We start from the raw sequence: 27,335 nt of genomic DNA, 5'->3' as shown, positions 1-27,335 counted from the left end.
CCCTCAACACGTCTCCTGCTAGTTGAACAACGCACCTTCCACTTTCCTGATAACGGCTTCCCTTCCCACTGGCGAGACTCGAACATGAGCTCACTTTCTCCTGAGTCAGGCGCCATCACTGCTACCTACCTACCAGTAGTTATTTGTGATTTATGATTTATGACCTAAAGAGTGTTGTATTCTTTTCCCCTCACGATGGCTTCTCATCCCACTAGAAGAGTTTGGAAGAAAGAGGGGGTTCAGACAAATATGTCATGTATATTTTAAGGAGGTCGCTGCGCCCCCCCGTTCAGTTCGTAAAATTTGTAGTAAATATTTCTTTTCAGCTTCATTCTTTACAATTTCTTTTCTAAAAGATGGATCCTTATGAGCTCAAGAAGGCTTTCTGTATGTGCTTTTGTCTCTTCATCAATAAGCAACTCATATCTAACTTGGTGATTTTATAGCATAACCGACTTCTTCTTACATCCCGCAGAATGAAAAAAGAGGGAGAAATGTACCGAGTTGGTTAAGCGACATTCGTCTATTAAGAACGATACAATAGCTCCCATATAATCTCCTGTCGGGCTCATGAGGACCTATCTTTTAATGTAATACAATTGCAGGCAATCTTTCTTTCTTTCTGTATTTTTCTACAGCTTTATCCTTTATTCTTTTTCTTCAAAGGAGGAGTCTTCATGATGCTGACAGAGCTCAGGTACGTGCTATGGTGCTCTCACTGACAGCCAACTTCCTGATTAATTTATTAGAAATACCTATCTTATCTTCTGGAAGAGATAGATATGTCTGATGGATTACAGAGGATGTTCAGTATTAATGAGGACATGAAAGCGCGTACGTGAGCTCTGGCAGGATCCTGAAGATGGCTTGCTTTGGAGTATAAACACACACACACAACTCCTCTGTTCTCTTCAGCTTGTATGTGTTGGAAAAGAAATCGCCATAAGGCAGGGCAAAATTGTTTGTGACAATTAACTGATTGTCTAAAATTTAAATATCGGTTGATTGACTAGTTGATTGGTCATTGGGTACAAGTGTCAATGAGCTGAGAGTATGAGAAGGCCATGAGACTCGGCCATGATGCAATCAACTAGCGCGTCTACTGCCGCCAACATCGCCGGTTCTCATGGCCTCAGCATACCCTCAGCCCGCCGACGCTTTGGTGCAGGTTGATAGCAGTAGTTTACGATTAATTCATACAGAGGTTTATGATGATTGTGAGATCAGATACTCCAAAGCGATTATTGCCAAAGGAATCCATGCGTAGTTGCACTCCAGATGGTTGGATTATTCGTGCAAATGTGATGGCTCTGCTTGGCGAGTGTGCCCGTCCCGCCTCCAAATAGCAAAAAAAAAAAAAAAAAATGAGAAATAACAAACTATGGTGTAATGTTGACATCCACTGCCAAGCGATAATTCTGTTTCAAAGCATGCTGTGGCACATTGTCGCTGGTTCAACGGTGCGGAGTGATACTTGAGAAGGATCTCTCTGTTGTGTCGCCGTCCGCAGGAAGAGCCAGTGAATCAAAGGGGGTGCATCTTATCTCTTAGCCAGCAACTAAGATTATAGGGGAAGATGGACGAGCAAACAAGGATGTCCCGGCACTCCCAACATATGGCATGGTATGACCACAGCAGCGAACATCAAACACTACTGTTGCGTAAGGTTCTACAACAGCTGCGATTCTCCTGACTACTGCAGCCATCCATTACACCCATTACCTGTTAGCTACACGCAACTTCCGTACCTAACCAGGGATGCCTGAGTATGGGCGTTGTTTGCAAACCATTCAGCCGGTTGTTGACATGAAAGAGCATTTCGTTTTATCACGCAGCGAATCACCCGATTTGTTTCGTACTCGGGTCGGACAAGTGGACGCCGTGCAAGCAAAACGGCCATAACGTCAAAGCAGTTTTTAGTCTGCTGCTAGAAAGTTAGCCAACGATGGGCTCTACAGAGATTCTTTGTTGGTTCTGTTTCCGTAGATAGCGTGAGGAAATGGCGTGGTTAGCGTGGATAGCAAGTGTGGGGAGAGGACAATGAGCTGGTGTGGATAGCGTGGGGTAAAAGCTCCGAAATTTGAAGAGGATCGGGGTTGGCCTTTGAGAAACATGTCGTGAATGTTTGCATCTGAATTCACTTCAATTGAACACCACCGGGATGGATAGCTTCTTGAAGAGAAGGAGAAGAATAAAACCAAGTATCCATAGTGTCATATTAAATATATGGCCGCTCATCTGTCGCTGAGAATGGCAGTATCCTCTATAAGAACCTCGGCTCCCCGCCAACGCCGTGCCAGTGGCCACGCTTGCGAGTGCCATTTTCTCGAATACAGATCACGCCACTAAAATGATCTAAAGCTCACACGATAACTTTTTTGTCCCTGTTGATTACCTATCGGCGTAACCAGTGGGTAAGAAGAGTAGCTTTCTGCTACTCAATCTCTTCGAAACCAATCGCAAAATAATGCACATAGTCCAACCCAAACACCAAGCTAAAAGAAAAGAGCACAAATTGATGGCGTCGGAAGTCTAGGTGTTAGTCGTCAAGCAGATCACTGGTATCCCTACTTTCTCTCATTTGTTGTTGGTAGTTGGAGAATATCGCCTTCATCTTCTGCACAAGAAAGCCGGTGATTCCCTCCAAGTTCAATTGGGGCGAAAAGATACCCATTTGCTCCAAGTCCACAATGACTATTCTATCCCCCACCAGATGAAAATTGTCAAGTCTCATGTCGTTTTGGTAGTGGCCCAAAGCAGCCACTGTAGAGATTGTGTGGCGAAACAACTTTTCGACGGCGGGAGCAATCGACTCGTCATCTTCATCAATGTCGGCCATGCAGATGCCGCCAACATCTGACAAGATATGGCTTCGAACGCCTTCAAATTCGGTGGTCCCGAGGTATTGTGGGATATAGGTGCCCTGTAATGATTCCAGGGCTCGATAGAACTTGATTTCAGCGTGGAATTCATTCTCCCAATTTGGCTTTTGCGTCTTTAGCACGATATTCCGAGGGAGGTACCATTCCGGAAACCATTTCTGTAGATGATGCTGTGTGAACTTGGGACAAATAGATAAAGCAGAAAAGACAATTTTATCGATCCACTTGGGCTGGATCGTCAAACGGCGAACATTGCGATGCTTGGAGTTGTAGACTTCCCCGATACCTGTAATCGAACGCGTGCGAAGCCAAAACGTCTAATTCAAACAGGTGATATCGTTAGCAAAGTATAAAAGTAAATAGCTGCGTATTCTCTCTCAGGTTGACCCACGACTGTTTCCACAGGCCTAGGAGGTGAGGCTGCTCGCTCCCGATACAATCCGGGTGGGATTTCAGACATTGGGCTGGCAAGCCTGCCAAGATGCAGACACGCAACGAGATGGCCAGACAGGGGGATGAGAATTAAACAACGCCAGAAGGGAATTGATGCCCAAAAACTGAATTATTGAAGAGAAAAGAGTTGAAAGGAGAGGAGGAAAGAAAGGGAGGCAAGATTTAAAATTAACCTTCGGGCTTGTGTAACGGCAGGCGAGTTTATACTTGAGGAGTGCAGGTGGCTTGCCAAGCCAATCGCCCGCAACGTCAGACACCGATGACGGTGACCAAACAACGAAGCTTATCGATATGCAAGCTGCAGGAACAAGCAACTTAAATGCGCGGCTCAGAGCTTAGTGGTTCGCATCGTCATAGCTCTAAATATATGTTTGCCCCTTGAGCCGTCCAGGTGTGCGCTAGCAGAAAAGCCAAAAAAGCCAGACGGCACAAGCCGAGCGAGCAAGATAAAGCGTGATATCATAGATAGATATATGCAAGATGCTACTAATATCACATGAGCTTTGAGTGGTACAAGTCTCTAGAATCTGTCTGATGCGGTGTCGTAAAAGATCTTTTTGGTTGCGTAGAAAAACAGATCGAATCGATAATAAGGAGAGATAGCACGGCCAGGCTCGGGCTGGGATGGACGATTCGATATTCTTAAAGTTCGCTGAGCCCCAAAAAAGGCCCCATAAGAAGAAACGTATCTATGCTCTGGTTAGGGCATAGAGAAGAATCGTCTCCATACGATCCAAGTGTTTCGCTCTGTTTGCCGAGCACCAAATAATAGACTCTGAGATCACGCTAATATGGGCATGTATCGTCGATGGGAGTCGTCTCGCCCTGTCTTGGTCTTGGACTTGTCTCGTCTTGTCTTGTCTTAACGGCGGTTGGCTGTTTCGTTTCGAATATCCACCCTGGAAATTATCTAAGCTGTTTCGAATATTCTGATAGAATCGTATACTCCTAAAAGCACTGGAATTTATTGTAGGGATGAATCTCGATGGGCAAAGACCATGACAACGATATCGGAGTTTTCTGTCAAGCCACCCATTAAAATTTGGACGATCTTGATCCGCAATGAGAAGTATTCCAGAGCCAGCCGAGATCGGCTAAAGAGAAGAGACACATGTATCTCTCAGACAATCAAGGTTAACTTATTGTCATCCAGAACACTCTCGCTATCAATGACAGATTTCCTGTCAGACTTCGAACCGCATGTCACAAGCAGCATAGGCCGTCGTGTTTGGTCCAATAACCGCGAGAGCTTTTTTTGTGCGCTTCACTCTGAGAAAGATGGAACTGAGACAAATGAAAACACATGTATGAGCCGCGCAATACATTTCTCAGATGTTTCGGCTTTCACGGTTGCTAGCAGCTGGTCACATTCTACCATCACGTGCTCTAGGCAGCCTCAGCAGGCTGCCACCTAGGCCTTTGTAGTATTGGAGCTCTACGTGAATTTGGAACCCCCTAGAAAGAGAAAGAAGCAAGTGGAGGGGGAGAGAAAGGAAGAGATGAAAAGATGCCTCGTTAAATATTCATAAAATAAGAGTAACCATTTATCAAAAGTAGCCATAAACAAAGACGGCAAACAAACAAGATAGCGAAGAAAGGAAACAGGCAGACAGAGAAGAGAAGAAACACAAAGAAACACAAAGTAAAGAGACCACTTGGAGCCGGCAAGACTGGAGCATCATTTTCAAATCTATCCAAGTTTGCACGCTCTATATATCCGGAGCCCCAAAAACAAGGTCAGGTAAATAGTTGTAGCAGTAGTTGTCATAACCATCGGCCTCTAAATGGCCGATTCGATCTCTCCATCGAGACCCTATGTACATACATGAGAAAAAATAGGTGAGCGGCACGCAATGTTTTTTTTTTATGTGTATGCTCTCGCTCGCTCTTTCAAACAGTACTCCTTCAAGTAGCCCAGACAACGATAAAGGTCAGCCTTCTTAATAAACGCCTTTACACGCATCGCATCGCATCGCATCGCCGAAACAGAGCCAGCCCGTCGCTCTCCTACCACATATGACGATTGACTCAGGATATTGAGGACAGCCGGCACTCATATACACACTAGGCTGTTTGTGATATGCACGCGCATCAGGTGATGGCAATTGTCCCTCGAGGGATTCGCGTGCTGATTATAAATAAAAAACAAGACTAAAGAAATGAGAGAAAAAAAGAGATGTGCGTCATTGTAGGTCTATAGAACGGTAAAGGTCAGACTTGTTTAGTCGTAACCAGCACCACGCTGCCAGGGGCTATACACATAATCTGTCAGCATTGCATATTCTTTGTGCGCTCAAGATACTTGATATTAGAGAGAAACATACCTTGCGTTGTTTTGTGCTCGGTAGCCGCCAGGGCTTGTGTTGTGGTTGCTGCCATACGAAGCAACACGTCCAATTGGCGCTGGCGATGAGCCGTTGCCATACGATGAATGGGACTGCTGGTTATTGGCTGGGAAGAGTGGCACAGATGGGTTGACGGGTGACACTGAACGAGTCGGCTGGTAGAAGCCAGCTTGAGGGTTCATGCCCTGAGGAGCATAGGCCATGCTGGTATTGGTTTCTGTAGGGTGGCGCATCTCGTCAGATGTAATCGATTCTTCGTCTCCGAGCTTGTAAGATCCCTTGTCGCCTCTGGCGGTAGCTGCCAATGCATCTAATTCAGTGGCAGCGCCATTGTTGAGCTGGGTTTGTGACTTCATAAACGACGCTCGGTCATCTGCCATGAATTGGTATCGGGCATCGGGATTCTTGCGCACAATGGAATAAATGGTTGAAGCGACAACCATGAGCAGAAGAACTGTGGAGAAGATGGCATTGAGAACGAACAAAATGACACCAACAACACCAATAGCCAACAAAGGCGCGCCGAAGACGTTGGTAAAGATGAGCAAGAAGATGGAGTTCAAGAAGTTGATGACGTAAATGGCAATGTTGAACGAGTTGGTCTTCTTGTCCATCCACGGGCGCAACACTGAGGCGGCAATGAGCATGCCAATCTCGAGGATGATGAAGCCGATAGCTTGGGCAACGCCAGTTTTTTGCGCAAAAGCCACAAACATGGCTTTGATAAGGGTGTAGAGCAAGATGGGCCCGATGAAGTAGTAGGCAGAGGCACGGAACTGCACGTACAAGAAGCCCCATTTGTTGAGAGCCTGGGGGTCAGAGAACAGGATGTAGGCTGCGTTTCCGTGCATGTTGATAGATCGACGGGCAATCTGAATCACCTTGCTAGATCCCCAGACAAGGGCAATAAGTGGACAAAAGAAATAGAAGACGGCAAGCACAACTTCGGCAGCGGAGTCACGTTGTGTGAATTCCCAGAAACACAGGATAGAAAGCTGTGGGAAACCGATAAGAGCGATACGGTAGAGGATACCCTTGAGAACGGTACGCCAGCCGTTGCGGAACTCGAGAAACTTGTCTGATTTCATGACGCCCTGCTTGGCCAAGCCTTCCAAAGCAAACTTGAACAAGGTGATACCAAGCATGGTAAAGACGGCAAAGAGCCAAAAGAAGGTCAGACCTGTGAGAAAGAGGTTGGTGGTTTCAATCTTGGCCTTGAATGCCACACGCTGAATTCCATAGACAACATAGCCTCCAGCCGGGGACAAGATGTTGCCGCTTCGTCTCAGAATGTTGACAGCAGACGCGGGCATGAGAGCAAGGCTGCGCCTCATCAAGTTCTTGCCAACATCGAGACCGGCATCCAGGCCACGCTTCTGGATAGAGACGGAAATGGATCCTAGCGAGCTAAAGAGAGTGGCAGGAGTGCCGCCCGTAGCACGCTGATACCAGGTGAAGATGGTCTGCAAGAAGCCGACGTGAATGATACCCATGGACCACTGGAAGTTTTGAGTCCAAGCCTGAGCGATGGGAGGCAGATCCACGCCAGTCAAGCCGATCATGGCCTGGGCCTGGAAATAGCCAAAGAGGGAGAGCGAGAGGGCAGCAACGTGGGCAGCAGTGTTGGAGTGGCCGAGTCCGTTGAAGACGGCGGATGAAACCAAAGCAATACCGGCAATGATGGCTGTAGCCCACTTCACACCAGCCAGATCAACTGTCAAGCCATTGGAGATGTTGGCTTCGACACAAGCAATACTTTCCTTGGTGGTTGTGAGGTTAACGCGTACCCTGACCATGGCATCCAGATCAGGGATTGTGTAGGCGATGGAGGGAATCGAGTTGGCTGCATCGGCGGGGACGGGGAGGTTGAACGGAATATTGAACTTGGCAGCGGCCGTCATGGGGCACATACCAGCAAGCTTGATCTTGCACGGGTCGAGAGTGGTCTTGAGAAAGGTGTATCCATAAGCCGAAGCTTCAATATCGAACATGACGTAGCCTGTAACGGAGGAGGTGGCCACTAAGTTGATGCTGGCTGAGTTGTTGCCAGGAGTGTAGACTGCGTTGAAGAAACTGGCTTGAAGACCTGAGTTGTCCTGGCAGGTATTGAGGGAGGTGGAGGCAAGCATCTTTTCAACAGCAGAGACTGGTGATAGCAGAGTAGCCATTGCGGCCAAGAGGAGCGGACTGCTCCTCGATGAGAACCACATGTTGCCGGTTATTTGTCGTTGTTGCTAGTTATTGCTTAGTGACGTGATTTATCTATGTTTGTTGGTGAGAATTGAGTTGTAGCAATAAGACACGAATTGTTGTCGGAAGAGGCAAAAAATGGTTGCGCAATTAAGGAGCCGTTATCGTCCTGCGGAACGTCTCGTTTGCTTTAGAAATTAACTAAGGATGTAGAACGAGTTGACATCCAACGACGAGGTTTGGAGATGATGGTCCGGCCAAAGGGGTTCTTTCGGTGTCGCGGGGGGAAATCAGTTCACAGTGTAGTGACTGATGCGATTGTCCGAGTCGGGAATGATTGTAGAGCCTCTGGTTTGTTTGCGAAGGTATCGTCGTCGTTGTTGTCGTCGTCGTCGGGTAGTGGCGATTTGGGAAGCGATCGGAAGCACCGTTGTTTGTGTGGTAACACGGCAGCGAAAAAGGAGATACGAAGAGAAAAAAAGGGTTAAAAGAAGAAATTCAAGATAAGAATTGCGAGATTTAGAATAAGAGATCAAAGCGAGCGAACATGTTTATCATGAAGGTAAACCAATGGTTGGATCTGTCGCCAAATAGTCCATCCACACACAATGGAAAAATCTGGGGGAAGAGGAAGAACAGGACAGCGACAGAAATCCGGCGTAGGGTGAGAAAATGAGCGAATAGACGGAGAGAGAGCGTGCAGAGTGGAAAACGAAAGTCGAGTGTGTGGTTTGGTTGATGCAGATTGTTACGAGTACGCGTCCATGGGTGGTGGCTGAGTACCCCGAAAGCGCCGTTTCAGGGCCGTATGAAAGTGGTATCCGCTCGCAGATCGAGCAAACTGGACGGTATTGACGGCATCGCGCGCATAACCAGCAGAGGATACGAGGCCGCCGAGCGCTGCTGGTGCACCGTTCTCCGTACTAGCAGATTAAAATAAAATACGGGGCCCTTGGCTTCTCCTGAAAAGAGTAGGAAATGGCACGCTCATTCGACAAGGCGAAACGAGAACTGGGGGCCCCTGGTCAGACCAGTGCTTGTATGCTGCTCGTAAGTGGTCGATGCCAGTAAGCGTTGTTTAGTTTCCCGGTTCAGGGGGGCAGCAGATCCATACTGTGTGTGTGCCGTCGCCGTCTCACATTTTGATGGCGGATCTTGTGCCACTTTTTTTCCCTTTGCTGTATAAATAGCGCGGAGGCTGCGATGAAAAGAAGATGGCCGGGGAGGGGAAATACTGTGATGGGCACTCCTAGTAGCACATCTACTGTAGAGTGAGATGGAATGGATGCAGAAGAAAAGGTTGGATTTTTCTTGTTCTTTCATGCTTCCAGCTTGTGCGCACCCAACTCTGAAAGACACTCTGCGCTACCTGCCTCTACCATCCTAATTTCCCTTGCCAGAAACGCGCCAGGTACGGCCCTGACAGGCCCAGCCGTGGCCAATCATACGCCGCGATTCTCGTACTAATTACCCGCGCTTGCACCATTTATGCACTGCCGCAACTCCGTGACGTGCATCGCCTCGTTATTGATACTGTAGGAAGTAGAAGTAGAAGGTGCCGTCCTTGGCAAGTCCGTGGCCAGCCCTTGGCAGGTGGCAGTACATACATACACGTAAAAGGACTAAGGTAATACGGCATACGGCAAGCAGCCTTCGTATCTGCACGTGCTGATTCGTATCTGCGTCCACTGCCGGGTCTACTCCTTTTAAAGAAATGAGGCTTAAAAAAAAAAATTAAAAAAAAATAAAAAAAAAAAAAAAAAAAAAACATGGCAGATTGATGAAGGCTTATTTCGTAATACCGATAATCTCTTGTTGGGGTGGCAGTGCTATCCAAGTATTAGGTAGCCATCCTGTCGCTGCAAAGCTCTCCGCAATATACTCCGAAGATTGCCGTTTATATGATGTATAACCTGGTCTACTATTCATCAAAATGTGCTATACTTGAGTGTAGCAGGTACTCACAGGAAGATCTCATATTACAGAAACCATCTATTACCCTGTATTTTTTTGTTAAATGATGCACGCATATTAAAAAATTGCGGGCTTTAAATTATATGGTGATCGGGCTTCCTAACATCAACATGATCAATAGCCTCTCGGGTAAGCATGCGACTGAGGGCTTTCAATGATGTACCTCCTTGAAAGTAAAAAAACAGAGACAACATGTATATAGCAAGGTGATCATGTACCAAAATTGCTTGTCCCTTGCGCCCGAAATTTCAGGGTCTATCAATCGTTTGACAGCAGTCTCCATATTGACCAAGACTTTGAGCCTCTCAGTTAAGACATGGCTGTGGGAGGATCAGAAACTGCCATGACCAGGTGACACCATGTCTCAAAAATCGACTCTCCCTCGCGCCCGAAAATCTATAGCCCTCCAATCATTCGGTTATTAGACTCAATGTAGGCCAAAATTAGTAAACCGTGGCGCTGAGACATGCGTCCGAAAAATCACAGCCTTCCAATCATTTAGCTGTCGGGCCCAATATTGACAGCCTCGCTTACGATGAGGCTCAACAGAAAGAAAAAAAAAAAACAAGATAAACTATGGATTTTCTTCTTCTGCTCGATAGGATATCTCCGCGTCTTGGAAAAATAACTTCCCTTGCGTCCGAAGACTCGTTGGCTTCCCATCGGTTGACATGACGGTTCACGTTCACTAGAACTTTTGAACTATGAACGAGATGCTGTCTTGGAAAGCCAGACAATCATCAAGACATTTGTGCCGGCACTCAATGGAAAGTTTTAGACAGCCGCTCATCTACCCTAGTCCTTCGGAGCGAGATTAAACAAGGGCTCATAAAGTAGTTGAATTGTCTTTAAAATTGCTTGCACTGCCATAGTACTCCTTCGTATGCATTTCAGGTAGCAATATTGCGTGCATTTTGACTGATTAGTGAGCCACTGAGTAAAATCTACGGAGGTGGGCGCAGCTTGCAACACCCTGCCTACAAGCTGGCTGCATCCAGTGATGCCAAGTCTGGGCTGAGACTGAAGATAGACCATGAAATGAAAATCACTCTCTTGTATGTGCTCCGCTTGATTGAGCTTCATTCTGTGAAACTCTTCGGTGGAGCATTTGGTGTCCAAGCCACCACCGCGTGCCAGGCCAAGAAGGCATTCCTAAGTGTAATACGGCCGGTCAAGCAGAGACTTGGGCATGCATTTGTACGTTGTTAAGTGGATGGCTCGTGTCTGTAGATGGCATCGCTCCTACGGCTAGAAATTGAGCCGGATCGGCAGTGGATGTGATAAAGGCAATTTGAGACGGATGACCCTGAAGATTATTACTTGATGATGGACAGGCATCTTCTTGCAACTTGGATGCTGTGATAGTACGAGTCTTATTGAATCGCGAGCAAAACGATTTCGTTTGCAAAGGCAGTGGGGAAATACCTTTGCCAATATCCGAAGACACGGTAAAAGAGAAATCTTGCTCTATGTCTTGTTTTATTTCGACTGGACTTGCTTCAGAGAGCATTAGGGTATCCAAAGCTCATATTGAAAGTGTTGTTATGGGATAGGCACGCCTAATATGGCACTTACACGGCTCATCTGTGTTTGTTTGCTTGATTGGTTCAGATAAGGCTACGTTGCCGCTACACCCATTACTTTTGTGCGCCGATGAAATGAGCTTCGCAAGATGTATAACATGGACAAATATCAGCCATAATGCTTCATTCATATCTTACGTGAGAATTCTTGGTGAGAATAAGTAGGCAAGTGTTTGCTTTCTACTATGGCATTCAGCTCAGCCATCAAATACCAGGCCCCAATAGTCTCTACTCACCTTCCATCGTCGCTTACAACTAATAACTGATACAGATTTTGAAGACTGGCTAATCATCCATTCATAGTATTTGGCTCGATATCTCACTGGCCTTTGCTGCTGCAATTTTGGGGGACCAGGATTCCCGCAACACGCGCCTCCAGTCAAAAGCCTAGACTGGATATATGGGCTCCCTTACCTCTTGATTGCTTCCTACCACTTGATATCAGCACCGGAATCATTACCAGTGCCATGCCTTGTACCTATACCTGTACTACCAGCATCTACTCTGCCAACTTACTCCAAGTTGTATTACTCATACCGTAAAAGACGAGAGACCCCCTCCACTCTCTCCCCTTGTAAACGCTAGCCTGCTTTCCGGCGTGCATCACCTAGCTGCATGATTCCTCCGCCAGCTGCTCCACCAGGACCTGCAGTAGCCTATTACGGGCGGCGACGTGGGAGGGGCAGCCTCGTCTGTGTTGAACGCGTTGCTGCTCGATGGCCGTAGCTGTACAAGATTCTTGAAATCGTAGGAATCGTCTAGAGGATGGACAGAATGGAGGGGGCGTGTACGCCTCTTGTAAAGTGCCTAGTATGTATTTGGAGGGGCCAGTAAGCCAGTCCGTAAGCGAAATAGGCCCTTGTTCGGGCACAGAGTAGCATCGAGTGGCAGGTAGAGAGCACGTACAGTAAACTTGTGCTCAAAGCAATTAAACAAAAAGAAGGAAAGAAAAGACTGGGGCTCGGCGGCAGTCTCTTGGACGCACGTCTCTGCCCCAGCCTCTAGTCGGGCATCAACTGCTTAGTACCGAGACAGGAAATAGGCCTATGTAGGTAACCACGAGTGCTGTAAGTTGTACTCCGCAGCAGCAAGCAAAAATCCCTTCCTTCTTCAGGTTGGGCAGTTCTGCGTCCCAGCCCCCTGACTGGTACTTGACCGTGTATGCTTCTGCACATGGCTCACCCTCCCAGTTACCATCCAACTAATAACCTGGCAGCACTGAGAATATCTCAAATGCCACGACTCTCGGCAGCCGATTCCGCCCCCCCACGATCTATCATCTGTTAGCGTCAGCGGCAACATGATTCAGTTGGCAGATAGAGTGCTGATAGATAGTGATACGAGCAGCAGGATTGCAGTAAGTTGTAATATCTGCGAGTTGACGTGTACAGCTGTTTGCTTCTGTTTCTGCTTCTTCTGATTCGTAGTCGCATCTATCTTGTCACTCGAGACTCACAAATTGCTACGTAGTTTTACCTGTGCTCTGCAAGCGTGAACGAATTGCAGCAGCAGCTATAACGAAACAAGTAGTATTAGTGCTTGGCCCCCAAGACTGACAAGCATCAGTATGACAACCATACCCAAGCCGGGAAATAATAGACGAACTGACTCCTTTCGGATACCCCATGTTAGCAGCCGCAATGCTAATCTTACTAGTGCTAGTAGTATATTCAATACTTTAGTAGCGCGCGGTGTGTGTCGTCTTGCTTTACGTTCACTCTCCAATATGTCGCCGTGATACTGCTCTGGCTCGCACGTAGTAGGTAAGAAGTATTACATGTTCACATCCTGTATCTCTTATAAGCAAGCAAAATAAAGCGTCAAGCACGCCATATATACACTCAACTTACCTCCCTCCTATCGGCGTATTTCGTAGCATTGTCTCATGCCTACATCCGCCCTAATGCAAAAGCCTGCAATCCATCGAAGCCATCGTAATTTCGTGATAAAAAGCCACAGCACACGCGCGCGGCCATGTTTCGGCCTAGGAAAGCCACCCGGCGCCAGCTCTCATCCTTCCATTGGTCGTGCAATCAACTCCTGCATTGCTTCAGCCATACAGCACCAGGTCATGGCAGCGATGACAAGTCAAGTTTGCTCAAATAATACCAGTAGCTGTTAGTATTACTGTATTAGAATAATTCCATGCACTCACCTTATTTTAATGTATTTTAATGCATACGAACCCCTCCATTCTCGTATCTTACCACGCCACAAATATTGTCTTACTGTACTCTTTTCTTTTTTTCTTTCAGCTCTTGGTCATTGCTGCAATTGCCATGCCACTTTGACGCAACCGGTGAAGGGATGCCAATAGGAATTCCTCCGACTATGGATCCTTGGTCCAATAGTGTCGAAACAAGAATTTCATCTCCCCTATCTCCTACATCACTAGATCAATTTTCCAGCTTAGCAAGGCTTTGTAGACGTCGTCTAAGTCGACGACTTACGATAGATTCCCACGTAATGTGTCTTGGGTCGGTGTCAGTTGCCCATTTCTCAAGTCCACCGGGTTCTATCGCTTTCCGTCAATGAGTAAGAACTTTAGACCGATTAGTGCGGCGTTTTGAGTCCCAGAGAGGGAAAAGGTCTATATAAGTCTGCCTGTTCTCTCTCTTTGACTCAATTTTTCTTTCTCTTCATCATCTTCATCTTTGTTCTCATCTTCATCTCCATTCTCAGCTCTTCCTGGCACGCTTCATTGAGATTTTGGCTTCCTCTCAATTGATCCCCAGCCCTGGGGGGCACCTCAAAGGTAAGTATTAGCAGCAACATCTTTTTCTTACCCTCTTCTCATGAGACGTTACTAATGAGGCCATGTTAGGTTGTCTCCCAGGGTAAACATGCCCGCTCCAAGCCATTTTTGGCATTTCCTTTATGTGATCTTCACCTCATAGAATGCGAGTAAGTGAGAAAGCCACCTCTATGTTTCCAAGAGTCGGACTTAACAATACCATCAGTGGCAGACAGTCCATCTAATCGCAAAAACTCCCCCATTATCGGCACCACCATAATACAAAACACCAAAAAAATTACGCTCGAATTATAAAACATATGGTCGTGCTGAAAGGGGGGGAGGACCGAAAAAAAATAGAAGCTCCAATATAGAAAAATCCACAAAAGCCTCTCCCCAAAAAAGTATGAAAAAGAAAAACAATCCCAAAAAAAGCAGCTCCAACGAAGGAGAGTATTTCCCCCAGAAATACTTCTTCTGCATCTATCTGCAAAGATAGACCATCCTTTAGGAAGCAAATGTTCGCCATGGCATCAATTTTTGTGCTTCCTCAAGGCTGGATTCCTGGCAAGTAGTTGACTTGCTATTTATGCCTCAGTGAATGCTGGTCCAGATACGGCTTCCAGCATTCTGACAATCAAATCAGGCATCTCTGGTTTCATCTACCTGAAAAGGTAGACGGCCTTTCAAGGGGCAAGTACTTATCATGGCATGGTTCTTGAAAGACCCGGGGGGTCATTTTATATCGGAAAGAGCTGCCTCTATTGGGGTTGCTTTTGATATGAATCTCTTCCCACTCTTCCCTGCTTCATCTTTTTAATGAAGCAGGTTGTCTCTGGTTTTATCTATCGAAGATGTCGTTCAAAATGACCAGAAGAAAAGGCAATATTGTCTTCTGGTAACATCTTCGATACATATTTTTCCCTTTCATTACCAGGCACCTCTGCACAGCACTCTTTATCATCTGATACTGACCAGATATTCTCATAAATTCTTCTGAGTGTCTGCAGATCGTGGGGTATGCATGGAAATCGCTGTTCAAGGGGTTGGCGAGAGAAACCGAGTTTTTCTTTTCGCTCTTTGTCTGTGCTCTTTCCATACGACGTATCTCGGCTGCGTATCAATTACGATAGGCAGCACAGCCTGGTAATGTAAGAGGGAGATTTGGCGCGGCAACTGCTGCTCTAGCAACCGTGCTTTTCCCCAGCACGCTCTTCTTTTTGCTTTTTGCGCAGTGCCGCGTAAGTCAGGTATCTAGTGATGGTTCTTCGGACCTTTAAAGGGAAAGACTAGAGCTCTTTCGATAGTCAGGGGGAACGGAGTTTGTCAGATCACCACGACGATGCCTTGTGGAGGGGAGGAAAAACTCTTTTTAGCCCCGAGGAAAAGGATAGCGATATAGGGGAGGGATCTTGGCAAAGATCAATCTGCTATGATAGCTATATTCATTCATTTGTGTTGGTAGCGGGATCTTCTGGGATCCTGAGGATGGAAATCGGGTGAGATCATTGGAATACAGTTGGATGGGTATTGGGATAGGGGACTGGGATGGATATTGGGATGGACATTGGGATAGGGGATAGGGATAGGGAATAGGGGATTGGGATGGGATATTGGGATAGGACACTGGGTTGGATATTGGGATAGGGAACTGGGATGGATATTAGGATGGACATTGGGATAGGGGATTGGGATAGGACATTGGGATAGGACACTGGGTTGGATAATGGGGTGGATAATGGGCTGCATCTGACTGGTTTTGAGGTGGATTTTTACTGATATAAAGGGGTTGTAATCAAGATCAGGAGATTTCTCTTCGTAGATAGATAGGTAACCAAAAATAGGAAGACTCCGTTCCGGCCACCCTCTCTTGTGCCAGCTAGCACCTGGACATTGACCGTGTCTATCCCCATCTTCTCATCATCTGTGCTTTCTTCAAATTGAAAGATACATGTTTGCATCTATTCAATGAGTTTGAACACCCACAATGTTTCGTACTCACATAGAAAGACAATGCACTAACACAACTCTCATACACTGCAGCTCCCGAAGTAAACGCGAGTGACTGTAAGTGAATAAGTGAGCTGTCCTATACTGACCAGGATTAGCGTCGAATTGTGCGCCTCATCCAGGCTCGTGTAGCCTTCCATGCTGGTCTGGTACTTGTCGTAGAAGTATCCACGATTCTGACGATAATAGATGGAGACATCTCATCTAGCATCTCATGCCACGTGCCCAACCGCCGCCGTCGCTTCTCTAGTCTCGACACAAATCTCAGCCCGTGGCGCACAAGAGACATACACACACTCAAGCCGCAAAGAGAGGGCCTTTCGTAACAAACGCCACCAACAGCATTTGCTAGCACCGCTCATCACGAGGAAGCTGGATGGCCCGGATGAGCTAAAGCGAAGCCGGCACTAGTCGATGGATGCTATGCTGCTTGCGGACACAGCAACACAACGAGCAAGCAGTCGATTCATTCAGCGCCCATCTTCTTCTTTCATATTTTCTTTGCCCGTTTACCATCTGATACCGGCCAAAAACTCAATATCCAACTATGCTTTCGATAATCCCCTGGTTTTGAAAGACGTTGCTTCCCCTCTCTTCTCCACACTGCTCCGTGATCTATGCCCCACGCCTCCGTGCCATCGCCCCGGCTTGTAGTTCAAAAGCAGAAAGAAACGCTGTGGATCATGGATCGCTCAACGGGGCGCCGCCAAAAATGGAAACCATTTGATCGACGCCCAACAAGAGCTGATCGTCAGGCCCTCTAATTAAAGTGTAGTGTAGCTGAAGTCGTAGCGTGCGTGGTGATTTGCGGTGTGGCTGTGGTGTGTGAGTTAGTTAGATCGTTTGAGATAGTGCATGCCGGAAGCTGTAGAAGCCGGCGTCCATCCATGTGTTGTTGGTCGACATATCAACCCTTCCAAGTTGGTCTAATATTAGTGTTTCGTTCGGCTTCGCCATGGCGTCGTCAACTTCCCACACCAGTTAGAGCTTCTTGGCTCCATGTCTCTCGTACATTGCTATTTGTCTGTTGGTTTGTCTCATAACCCTATTTCCTGTAAATAGAAACATGCCAAAAGCGGCATCATTAGTTCGTGGAGACTTCTACTCCATCTTCCACCTCGCCACGTGGACAACCCCTCAAACGTTGCTCTCATCAGTAGGCGCTCCAAATAAAGTGACATCATCTGCAGTAAAGGAGGAGAACATGTTATAGCTGCAGTAGTAGCGGCGTGAATAACAACAGCAGTAGTAATGCTTGAAGTCTTAGTTGCATGTACAGGAATAGGAAGATATGCGGGATCCTCAAAATTCCATCAGTTGCCGCTTCTCGGTAATGGCCCTGTACCTTTTTCTCCATATTCTCATCTTATTGGCTGCACATCTAATACGCTATATAAACGTTCAATGGCAGCTTTTGTAAGCCTACAAGTGTCACGCCTAGAATGTTCAAGAAGGGTATTCTTTCATTCTCCACGCCGAAACCGGAAGGCCGCTTTCTGGTCAGAGGCTAAACAAAGTACACCCCATTCTACGCAAACATGGGTGCCCCGGATACATGATCACACATGAGGCTTCTGTTTGAATGGCTCTGTTCATACTCCCTCTAGTATGTGGTGTTGTTGGTGGCGCTGATTTCTGTGAAACTAAATGAGGGGAGATGTTAGATTTCGAGCTTGATGAACCTAAAAGCCTTCAGCTGTGGCTTCTTCAAACCACGTGGGATGAGCGGCTCTCCCGGGGGCGGTCTCACCATAGCATGGCAGCTACCAAGACGTCCAATTGCAGACATCGTGATGATCACATCTCAATCTCACCCCTCCCCCTTCAGCTTCTCCAACTTCCACAAACCTTCTAGAAGCTGGCGTAGAACAAGCCCCAACACGTGGTGGCTTGAAGGATGGAAACTTCAACATGAGGCGTTATGCTCAGGCTAACAGCAGACACGCCCACCGTTTTCAGAGTAATCGCCTTTATAGTGATACCCCGTGTTGTGAGAACAAGAATAACCGGGCAAAGATGGTGGACGCCATCAATATGTCGCAGTCTTCTGGAGAATTCTAGGTGCTGCATTAGCAGCAAAAGGTAGGTAAAAGAGTTTCGAAACCCATCGTATACTAAGACGGGTAACTGGTGGCTGAAACAAAGCAGATCCATGGATGGTAAGCCGGGCACCAACGACTAGCTAAGAACGCTGAACTTGACCATATACGAGCAAGCAAATGGCTCCAGACAACTTCTTTGCCACAACTCACAAGCCTGTAGGGCAAAAATGTGCTGTCAGTATCACTTGCTTTTGATCAAGCCAAAATTTAGTCAAGAGCCACTTGAGAGGCCATGTGAGTAAGACTTTTCTAGAACATAGCTACAAGATACCTTGTTTGTAGTGGTAATCCGTCATAGCTAGTGAAGATGGCTCTCAGACGCATCCATGGTTTGATGAGCTTGTAGTGATATGTAGTCAATGTGTTATGGTAATAATTGGTGAAACATAATTCACTTCTGTCTCCTCTCTTTGTCTTCTGTAGAGCTTGTCTATCACTCCTGGTATCGCTCTCGCCAACCTTGTACTCGTAACTCTAAAGTCTCTTCATCTTTGTAGTCTCCTATTGGTCCTCATACTCCTTCTATTCTTGCCTCTCATAATCACGCCCCTTGATTCGCTCAAAACGGAGCAAATGTCAAAGTCGAATTTCGAAATGGAATCAGCGCCCCAATCACCGCTGATACATAGTATGACGACCGATTGATCAAATCTCCAGTCAGCAGCCCTATTGATCCGCTATGCTGCTTTGAGTTTTCGCTTCCAAACACCTGATCGTCCGCTGGTCCCAATTCTATGCCACTGCGCACCAGCCTCGCTACTTCTTCTGGCTGGAAGAATGCTGCTGTGCGAGCCCGGCCCATCCGCTCGGACTTGGTGGTAGATTCAGTTGCTGATTCAGAGTGCTTGCCCAGCACAACAACCCAGGCAAATGTTTCCATGGCATCTCCGCTGTCATCCACGCCGCCCTCAATGCCAACCCAGTAGTCGGCCTCAGGCTTTGCTTCGCGGGCGTTGCGAGCTCGATTTTTGGCTCCCTGCAGGGTTTCCGCGTCCGTCATGGGCTGTTCAGCAACGCCGGACGGCACGCTGAGTCCAGTGAAGGAGAATGTCTGAGAGGGAAACATGCCGCTGAAGCCGTCCCTTGCGGCTGAGATCTTGACGGGGTTGTGCGAAGCGACAACGACCTGGGTAGCCTGCTCTGCCATTATTTCTCGTGTCCCTTGTATTTTGCTAGCAGTATAGTAAAATTGCGTCGTAGACTTGGATGAAAAGTAGTCGCTAATCACAATATTGAGATGCTGGTTACTCTGCAGACTTCTCGGTGTATTTTGTTTTTTATAAATATATTCCAAAGCACGATAGCTGTGCTGCCTTTGTGCTGCTGAGCGGGACTGATTGCGGTGAGTCTTACGCCGTCACGACCCCGCTATTTGCCCAACTTGTGCCTAAAAACCGAGAGTAAACCGCCAAAGGCAACGCGCGTACAGCGTCTTGGCGCAAGATACTGCGATAGAAGCGAGAAGAAGAGAAAGAAAAAGATTGGATAGGGAAAAAGAAGAGCAGCTTCGCTTCAACAAAGAGTTTAAATAGAGCGTAGGCTGTCAGAAACAGTTAAGGCGGCGGCGGCTGCGGCTGCGGCTGCGACAAAGGGTCGCCTTCTGCAGTTGCCAGCGACAGATAATCTACTCCCATGGCGTCATCCACGCTGTAGCTGCCAGCATCATTGTCCTCTTCCAGCAGAGGAATTTGCTGCCCCCAGGCCAGCCCATCGACTTCCATGTTCCACGGCCAGTCTTGGTCCAGCATATCTACAATGTCTCCAGTGCTGTAGCCACTTGGAAGGGTCGCATCGACTCCTTCACTGCCCCAGAATCCGCTTACATCGCCGCTTGGTGCCCCCTTTTGAAGAGAAGTGTCGTGGGCGCCAGTTCCTGGCCTTGCATTGGAGATTTGAGAGCTGGCTTCCAGAAGACGGCTGACGACATCTCGGCTACGGCGTGCCGTAAGGGACCAGTCTTGCATTGCCTCAAATAGCTCAAGGATCGACTCGATTTGAGCGCGCCACTGGACGACAGACGGATTATCAGGTTGCCACAGGATACCAACCAGCGGTATCATAGCTGCTTGATACAAGAACCATACGGCGTTCCATCCAGACATTTGCTGGCGTGTCCACCCCTTTGATATGCTATCAATAATCTCTCGCGCAGCGTCCTGGCAAGTCTCCACGGCAACCACGTCTTGCTCTTCAATGGGCAATTGAGCTTTGCAAGCCAAGGATAAAAGTATTGGGCGATAAAGTAGCATGCGTAGATTCCAATACCGCCATATCATGATGCATCGCGAAAGATGGAGCGGCTCTACACAGGGCTCTGTGGAACGAAGAAGCCAGGGAAGATTGTTGAACCAGTCAACAAGAAGGCCGTCCAAGTGACTGCGATCTTCCGTCTTTAAAAGAGGAGTAACTGCAAGCATATCCTGGATCTTTGTTGCAATTTTACAGAATTTGATGTTTTCAAGTAGAGGCATGATGCCCGCATACTGTGCAGAATCAGTTTCTTCCTGTTGAGTGAAAAATTGTTAGTCAGACTGAAATGTTAAATAACAAAATAAAAGTATAGGGGATTGACATACTTGCTCCGTGACAAGCTTAGGAGGCTGAACATTAATTGCCGGTCCCCATCGCCCAAAAGAAGGTCGGCCCAGAGTAGTCGTACCCCACGTATCGAGGCAAAATATCGTCCACCAAGTGCGTCGCCGTGTCTCAATCACTGCAGTGTCAGACTGCTCTTCTGGCGGAGGCTCTCTATGCAGACCGAGAGCGGTTGCCATTCGGAGGATGGCGCCAATGATGGCATTGGCCATGTTTGGGCGATTGATGTAGTGGAGGTAGTAGCCTCCAAGTAGTGCCAGGGCTTGAATGGTTTCGATGTTGCTACTTCCAAAGGCACTGAGATGGACGTGCTCTATGGCTTGGTTATAGTATTTAATGTGGCTCAAGTTGCTTGATGGTGTAGACATGATGCTGCTCGTGGCAAAGACCATGTTGAGCAGAGAGAGCCAAGGCGCATCGCATCGACGACCCTCAGTATAATGCTTACGAAACGAGGTTTCGTCCAGCATAGGAGTCAAAACATGAACACGTTTAAAATATGCGTCGACGAGAGCCTGCCCCTTGTATGTCCACGGGATAGGAGGTTTTGCCTTGGCAGATCTGGAAGCTGCGCGGAAAAGTGGAATTTTGTTTGCGCGTGCATTCTCGTCGCTAGAAGCATCAGGAGATGACTGTGCTGCGAGCAAAACCTGTAGCTGTGGTTGTATTTGAAGCATGACTGTCAAGGCCACTTTGACGGACGAGGCACCGAGATATGATGCAGCTTGTTTGCCCATGGAGAGCGATAGAGCGTTGACATCATCAGCTTCAACCGGCATCTGGTCCTTTTCTCTGCGCTCTTCATCCCACTCGGATTTTGGAGCTGGCATGTTTTCAAGCTCTTGAGGATGTTGAGCTTCATCGGCAGAAGGGGGTGTTACTGAGACGTCAACAATATCTTGCTGCACTGGCTGGTCTAGGAGATCCCGCAACTCCTGGCGAGACAGCGACAGAAGTTGTGAAACTTCATGATTAGGGTACAGGCGCCGCAGCACGGAGCGGCACTCTTCAAGACTTCGTGATATTTCCTCTAGCGATCTAAATAGGAGAGGTTAGCAACTGAAGAGTTAGATCCAAGAGCAAGGATTAGATAAATAGTGATGACATTGACTCGGAAAAAAAAAAAGCGACTTGAATAAGGAAATAAGGAAGAGGCGATATGAGTTTACTGACTTCCTGGATGGAACAAGCCGTTGGCGATGCTGTTCATACACGCATCTCCTGCGCGAACGACTAGTCTGGCACCGATTGCAAGGCTGCTTCCCGTCGCAGCGGATCTTGCGGCGCTGGCACTCGAGACAGGCGTGGAGACTCTTACCAGCCTTGCCGCTGGTTGTGTCCTGTGACCGATTGCCGTCCGATGACGATTGAGGGGACCGATCCACGGCCTTGCCCTTGACACCCTGGACTGTATCATTTGCCTCTTGTTAGCTTAGTAGCCAATCCGGGATGGCGAAAATAGGAAAGACAGACGAAAATGCAATAGACAAGTTAGGCAGGGGAGATACAGCGAGAGAGGAGGAAATGCTTTCGGAATAGGGGCAATTAATGCAGGATACTCCACTCACAAGTGTAAAACATGATGTCGGTCCAAGCCAGATATACTAATATCACCAATTACAGTAGCGGCAGAGGCGAATTGAATGGTTGCACTGCGTCAAAGACAATCAAAAAACAAGAACCAATAAGCGCGTGAGGCACATATTTGTTGTGCATCAAGAATATCAAGAAAGGAAAAATGAACAAAGATGTACAGCCTGTCGGAGCGCCTCTGCGTATAAGAATGGAGAAGACCAAAAAAAAAAAGTTCCCGAGGAGAAACACGAGGGAGGGTAAGAAAAAGGGTTCGCAAAAAATGCCCAAGTGGCAAGCGCGACGGGGGGGTGCTGAGTTTTGCTGACAATCAATTAAAATGAGAAACAGACTCACACACGGCTGACAAGCAAAGGCGATAGTTAAGACTCACATGTTTAGGCCCAGGGATAAAATAAAAATAAAAATAGAGACCCGATGTTTAGTTGCCTCTTGGCATTGAAACCCTAAAAGAAAAGAGCAGCTCTTTTGGAAAGTAGCGTTACACACGATATGCAGGTGCTGAGAAGTGGAAACTGGATAGCGTGTCACTTCCTTCCGCCCCAGTCAAAAGAAGAAGAAAGTTATCAAACCCAGAAAAATCCGGGGTAGTAAGGGTAGGGAAGCGAATCCTGCTGTAGGCACTGCTACTGTAGCTGCTAGCAATTACTTGCTACAAAGGTGCTAGCAGTAGTGCAAAGGCAATAAAGGCAATTCTGCTCAGGCGGTTGCACTGCATATGCAGAGCATATACCCGCAAAGCACATGAAAGGGCAAAGACCAAAGGCTAGCACTAGCATAGCAGCCCAAAGAAAAACCAGAGGAAAAAATCGGAGCATCCCACTAAGAAACGCCTACCCCGTGGGCAGGTCGGATGGTGGTCTAGTCCCCTTGCGGGGTGTTAAGCCGCTGTAGAAAAAACGCTTCTCCAAATACAGAGAGCGACGATGAGACTACAGACTGAAAAAAGATCAAGGGAGTGGGGGCGGGGAGGGGGGCATTCGGTTAATGTCGTGACTTCTGACTGGTACGGAGTTATTGGTGCTGTGTTGAATGGGTGTCGGAGTAATAGAACAGCTGATGCATCGGCAATACGAAGTATATCCCCATGTTTTTTTTTTTTTTTTCTTCTATACGGCTGCTAGCCTTGTAAGCTATTACTGTACGAGTGTGTACTAGACGGCAACAGCTAGCCGAGGAGAAAGAATTATGTGCAAACGATACAAAGGGGGGGCAAGAAGGAGTAATTGCTTCGCGTATGGGGAGATTCCAGGGCCAAGGGAAGCGTACTAGCATCGACACTGCTGACCTTGGATCTAAGCCCACATGATGGCTAGAGGTCTCTTAATACTCCGTATATTGCCGCTGGGATATTCGGCTTGTGGGGGCAACAGCTGCCAGATGCTGTTGATACATACCTAGATGGGCAGCCATGTCCATATTAACTGCATTCATCCACGCGGGATACTAGCATCTGGTTGATGCACGAGACACACACACGCAAGGAGATATTCATACCAGGTAGGTAGGTAGTAGTCGGGATAAAGGCGAGATGGACCGGCCACGATTTACACTAGATAGGTAGGTACATGAACAAGTTTGGGTTGCAGTTGAGATTCTGAATGCTGCAGAGTTGGGCTCCCCCCTCGATATCATTATTACGTTAAATAAAGACTAATAAGATGGCAATAAAGACGTTTCTCTCCTTCCAGGAGGGAAGAGAAAAAAAAGCGTCTCATACAAACGCAAGCAATCAACACATCCAGCCCAATAACCCTGCCGTACAGCCGCATAGTAGGTATTTTTTTAATAAGTCGTAAAGTAAATCAAAAAGTAAAAATCCTCCGTGGCACGTGTTTGTTCCGTATACCCACGTTTAGACCTTCTCGATATTAACGATGCCGCCCTGGTCGTCCACAGCGACGGCCTTCTTCGCCGTCGAGGCTTTGACGGGGTTGGGGTCGTCAAAGATTTCGTCGAGTTCTTCCAACTGTAGAGAGGAGAAAATGTTAGTAAACAAAGAAAGATGCCATCATTAGAGATGGAGTAATTGGTACTTACAGTGCGTCCCTTGGTCTCAGGGAGGTAAAAGTAGACAATGGCGGCCTGAAAGGCATCCCAGATGGTAAAGACAATGTATGTCTTCCAGCCAATGTTCTTCATGGATACGGGCCAAGCGAACTGGTTCAGGAGACCAGCAGCGTTGGTGGCAAAACTGGAAAAGGCCATACCCTTGGCACGCTGCTCGAAGGAGAGGACCTCGACGGGGTACAAAGCCTGCAGGGGGGTGATTCCGACAGAGTAGACAGCGCCAAAGATGAAAATCATGGCCAAAGAAGCCTTGGATGCAGCAGGGTTGGTGAAGATGGGGTGGCCAGCCGAGTCGACGCCGTCCTGTGATGCTGCGAGCCGCGATGAAGCAATAGTCATGCCCAGCCAGACCACAGTACAGGCAGTGAAGGAGAAGACCAATAGAGATCGACGACCGACCCTGTCGACCAGGAAAGCACCCAGAATAGCCCATGCAAACTGCTGGCAGTTGTTGATGAGGGTAATGTTGGCTTGGGCAATGGTACCCGTGTAGCCGGCAGCATCGAGAACAGAGCCGAGGAAGTAGGACAAGACAGCGTTACCAGCCCACTGACCAAAGATGGTGACAGCAAGGTTACAGCAGAGACGGTAGACGGCGGAACGGTTGCGGAAAAGCGCCCGGTAATCCCACCAGCGCTTGTCAGCACCGTCCTGGTTGAGGAACTGCTCGTACTCAAAGAGCTGAAGTTGGACCCAAGCAGAGTCGGGGTTGCCGTTACCGTGGTACTTTGTGAGGATGGCCTTGGCCTGCTCCTTCTTGTTGTGAACGTAGAGCCATCGGGGGGATTCGGGAAGGAACATGACGAAGATGATGATGAGACCAGAGAAGAGGGCCTGGAGCCAGACGATGAGTCGCCAGGAGAAGTCGCCTCCAGTGTTGAGTCCACCTCGAGCAGCGCCGGCAGCAAGAATGGCACCGGAGAACCAGAGGGTGTTGTACATGGCTAGCGAGAGAGAAAGAAATGATGATTAGTATATGATATCCGCCAAATGCGAATGGCTTAGACGTAGAAGAGAATCGATTGGATGATGAATGAAGGGGAGTAGATAATTAGACTTACCGCCAACACGACCACGGTACGCAGGGTGGTTAATCTCAACCACGTACATGGGACCAGCAGCAGCAGCGAGAGAAACACCGAAACCAAGCAAGAATCGACCGCCCATGAACTGGCCCTGCTGGTTGCCAACACCCTGGATAATGGTACCGACAATGATGAGAATGGCGCCAGACAGCATACCAATTCGACGACCGAAGCCATCAAGGGTGGGACCGACAAAGGGAAGAGCGGCGACACCACCGATCTGGTACATGGAGGAGACGATACCAGCCCAGATACCGTCGTTTTCGACATGGTACTTTGCCTTGAACCAGGGGTTCTGCAGGAGATTGTTGATGAGGGATCCATCGTAACCGTTCATGGTACTGCAGAAGAAGCCAATAAGGGAGAAGCAGTAGATGAGGACCTGAGCCGAGGTGTAAGCATTGGGCGGCTCCTTGATCATGGCCTCAGCATAGGCTTCATTGCCGTGGACGACGGCAGTTCTGAGTTCGCCCTATGAGATGTCCAACAAAAACCGCGTTAGCAAAGTTCTTCATTTTTTTCTTAAAAAAATTTTCTTTCCCCGTCTCACACTGGTGACAGGGAAGGGGGATTTTGCATCGGGTGGGTTTGCCATACATGATCCGGCTCATCATGAATCTGAGTCTCGTTCTTTTCGCCCATCGTGATGGTCGTCTGCAGCCCTTTGGCCAGACCAGCTTCTTCAGTGGGAGATGATTTTTTTCTTGAATCTCTCAATAAGGCCCCGTTGCACGAGGGATTGTCGAATAGAGATGAGAGGGATGAGGGGAAGAAGAAAAAGACAGAGGTAGCAATCAATTGTCAGGGGGGTGCTGTCGCTTTTATGTTTCTCTCTTGTCCCTTGCCACTGCGTGTGTGCCGCTTCCCCAGCCTATCTTACGCTCTCCCACGAGCTTGGGTTGCCTTTGTTAGGATCAGGCAAATGGCCCCCCTGGTCAGTAGGGCCGAACGAGCAAAAGTTGCAGCTGCGAATGAGGTCCTGGCAGCATCAGCCTGTCGCGTCCAGAGTAGGATTGAATTTCGCCGGCGGATTATCTAAAGCAGAGGACCAAGCAGCTGGGCATGCCGTGCCGCTTATACGGCCATGTCTCCTTTTTGCCCACTCATACGACTGCGGTGAGACGAGGCTATTGGACAGAGGCGTCGAGCCGTGGCGTCGACATTCGGCCCTCGCAACGATGCGGGGAACGACTCCAACCCAGAAGTGGTTGCGGAGGGTTCCGCTCCGGATGGGACAGTGCGTGCTTTGGGAATAGGCACAATTCGACCCCGGGTCGAGGCGACGGTTGTGCGGCGACATGGATCCAATGAATAGACATTAGCCTAAGTTTTGCGGATCATCCGCTCTGGGGTATCAGGGCGTCTGCAACCTGGCCATTGGACCGAGGCCACGCGACGCACGGAGAAATCCTGCCATTGGCGCTGCGCATTGGAAGCAAACGGCATAGATGGTGGTGATACGATGGCTATGGTGGCTGCGAGCTCGTCAATATTTGATTGCAGGCCAGGGCAGTGATGGTGTTGTTGCTGCTTACAGTGCTAGCAGGAGCTCGAGCATGCACATGTCAGATGGCAATGAGACCCTGTCAACAGGATGGCAAAATATATTAAGTAAATGAACAAATATGCCTGGCCTGACTCATGCAGGAATATAAAAAGAAAATATACCATGCTGGGAGGAATGAGCAATATAGAGAGACGCAAATGATTCCTGATGCC

General features: G+C 47.9%; 5 protein-coding genes across 5 annotated transcripts; all 5 read right to left on the bottom strand.

Annotated features, from left to right (window-relative positions):
* Positions 1-2,430: 2,430 nt before the first annotated feature.
* Positions 2,431-3,837, bottom strand: GGI43DRAFT_184024 (uncharacterized protein). Its single transcript, XM_083199862.1, has 2 exons — positions 3,274-3,837; positions 2,431-3,199 (listed from the first exon to the last, which is right to left on the bottom strand). The coding sequence occupies exons 1-2, from the start codon at positions 3,340-3,342 to the stop codon at positions 2,540-2,542; spliced, it is 729 nt and encodes a 242-aa protein (XP_083057702.1). The 5' UTR covers positions 3,343-3,837; the 3' UTR covers positions 2,431-2,539.
* Positions 3,838-5,153: 1,316 nt separating this feature from the next.
* On the bottom strand, positions 5,154-8,036 carry GGI43DRAFT_183803 (transient receptor potential ion channel family protein). The gene is made up of 2 exons (XM_083199860.1): positions 5,660-8,036; positions 5,154-5,587 (listed from the first exon to the last, which is right to left on the bottom strand). The coding sequence occupies exons 1-2, from the start codon at positions 7,888-7,890 to the stop codon at positions 5,557-5,559; spliced, it is 2,262 nt and encodes a 753-aa protein (XP_083057701.1). The 5' UTR covers positions 7,891-8,036; the 3' UTR covers positions 5,154-5,556.
* Positions 8,037-18,578: 10,542 nt separating this feature from the next.
* On the bottom strand, positions 18,579-20,107 carry GGI43DRAFT_183712 (inosine triphosphate pyrophosphatase-like protein). The gene has a single exon (XM_083199858.1). The coding sequence runs from the start codon at positions 19,418-19,420 to the stop codon at positions 18,833-18,835; it is 588 nt and encodes a 195-aa protein (XP_083057700.1). The 5' UTR covers positions 19,421-20,107; the 3' UTR covers positions 18,579-18,832.
* Positions 19,624-22,806, bottom strand: GGI43DRAFT_183442 (transcription factor domain-containing protein). The gene is made up of 4 exons (XM_083199857.1): positions 22,437-22,806; positions 22,042-22,276; positions 20,850-21,906; positions 19,624-20,777 (listed from the first exon to the last, which is right to left on the bottom strand). The coding sequence occupies exons 1-4, from the start codon at positions 22,447-22,449 to the stop codon at positions 19,827-19,829; spliced, it is 2,256 nt and encodes a 751-aa protein (XP_083057699.1). The 5' UTR covers positions 22,450-22,806; the 3' UTR covers positions 19,624-19,826.
* Positions 22,807-24,206: 1,400 nt separating this feature from the next.
* Positions 24,207-26,431, bottom strand: GGI43DRAFT_183379 (general substrate transporter). The gene is made up of 4 exons (XM_083199854.1): positions 26,214-26,431; positions 25,593-26,088; positions 24,502-25,475; positions 24,207-24,430 (listed from the first exon to the last, which is right to left on the bottom strand). The coding sequence occupies exons 1-4, from the start codon at positions 26,256-26,258 to the stop codon at positions 24,317-24,319; spliced, it is 1,629 nt and encodes a 542-aa protein (XP_083057698.1). The 5' UTR covers positions 26,259-26,431; the 3' UTR covers positions 24,207-24,316.
* Between the last annotated feature and the right edge of the window lie 904 nt (positions 26,432-27,335).

This window comes from Trichoderma evansii, assembly GCF_050947405.1.
Source record: "Trichoderma evansii strain SZMC 28006 chromosome Unknown GGI43scaffold_20, whole genome shotgun sequence".
Lineage (NCBI taxonomy): Eukaryota > Fungi > Ascomycota > Sordariomycetes > Hypocreales > Hypocreaceae > Trichoderma > Trichoderma evansii.
Note: the sequence above shows the minus strand (reverse complement) of the source record. Positions and strands in the feature narration are given on the sequence as shown.

Bases quoted from the DNA above. Each gene is read 5' to 3' on its own strand.
- GGI43DRAFT_183712 (XM_083199858.1), bottom strand. From the start codon at position 19,420: ATGGCAGAGCAGGCTACCCAGGTCGTTGTCGCTTCGCACAACCCCGTC.
- GGI43DRAFT_183442 (XM_083199857.1), bottom strand. The intron at 21,907-22,041 runs GTCAGTAAACTC...TCTCCTATTTAG, and splicing joins CGGCTTGTTCCATCCAGGAA to ATCGCTAGAGGAAATATCAC. The intron at 20,778-20,849 runs GTATGTCAATCC...TTCACTCAACAG, and splicing joins CTAAGCTTGTCACGGAGCAA to GAAGAAACTGATTCTGCACA.
- GGI43DRAFT_183379 (XM_083199854.1), bottom strand. From the start codon at position 26,258: ATGGGCGAAAAGAACGAGACTCAGATTCATGATGAGCCGGATCAT. The intron at 26,089-26,213 runs GTATGGCAAACC...GACATCTCATAG, and splicing joins TTCATGATGAGCCGGATCAT to GGCGAACTCAGAACTGCCGT. The intron at 24,431-24,501 runs GTAAGTACCAAT...TCCTCTCTACAG, and splicing joins CTGAGACCAAGGGACGCACT to TTGGAAGAACTCGACGAAAT.
- GGI43DRAFT_183803 (XM_083199860.1), bottom strand. From the start codon at position 7,890: ATGTGGTTCTCATCGAGGAGCAGTCCGCTCCTCTTGGCCGCAATGGCT. The intron at 5,588-5,659 runs GTATGTTTCTCT...TTATGTGTATAG, and splicing joins CGAGCACAAAACAACGCAAG to CCCCTGGCAGCGTGGTGCTG.
- GGI43DRAFT_184024 (XM_083199862.1), bottom strand. From the start codon at position 3,342: ATGTCTGAAATCCCACCCGGATTGTATCGGGAGCGAGCAGCCTCACCT. The intron at 3,200-3,273 runs GTGGGTCAACCT...TGTTTGAATTAG, and splicing joins CTAGGCCTGTGGAAACAGTC to ACGTTTTGGCTTCGCACGCG.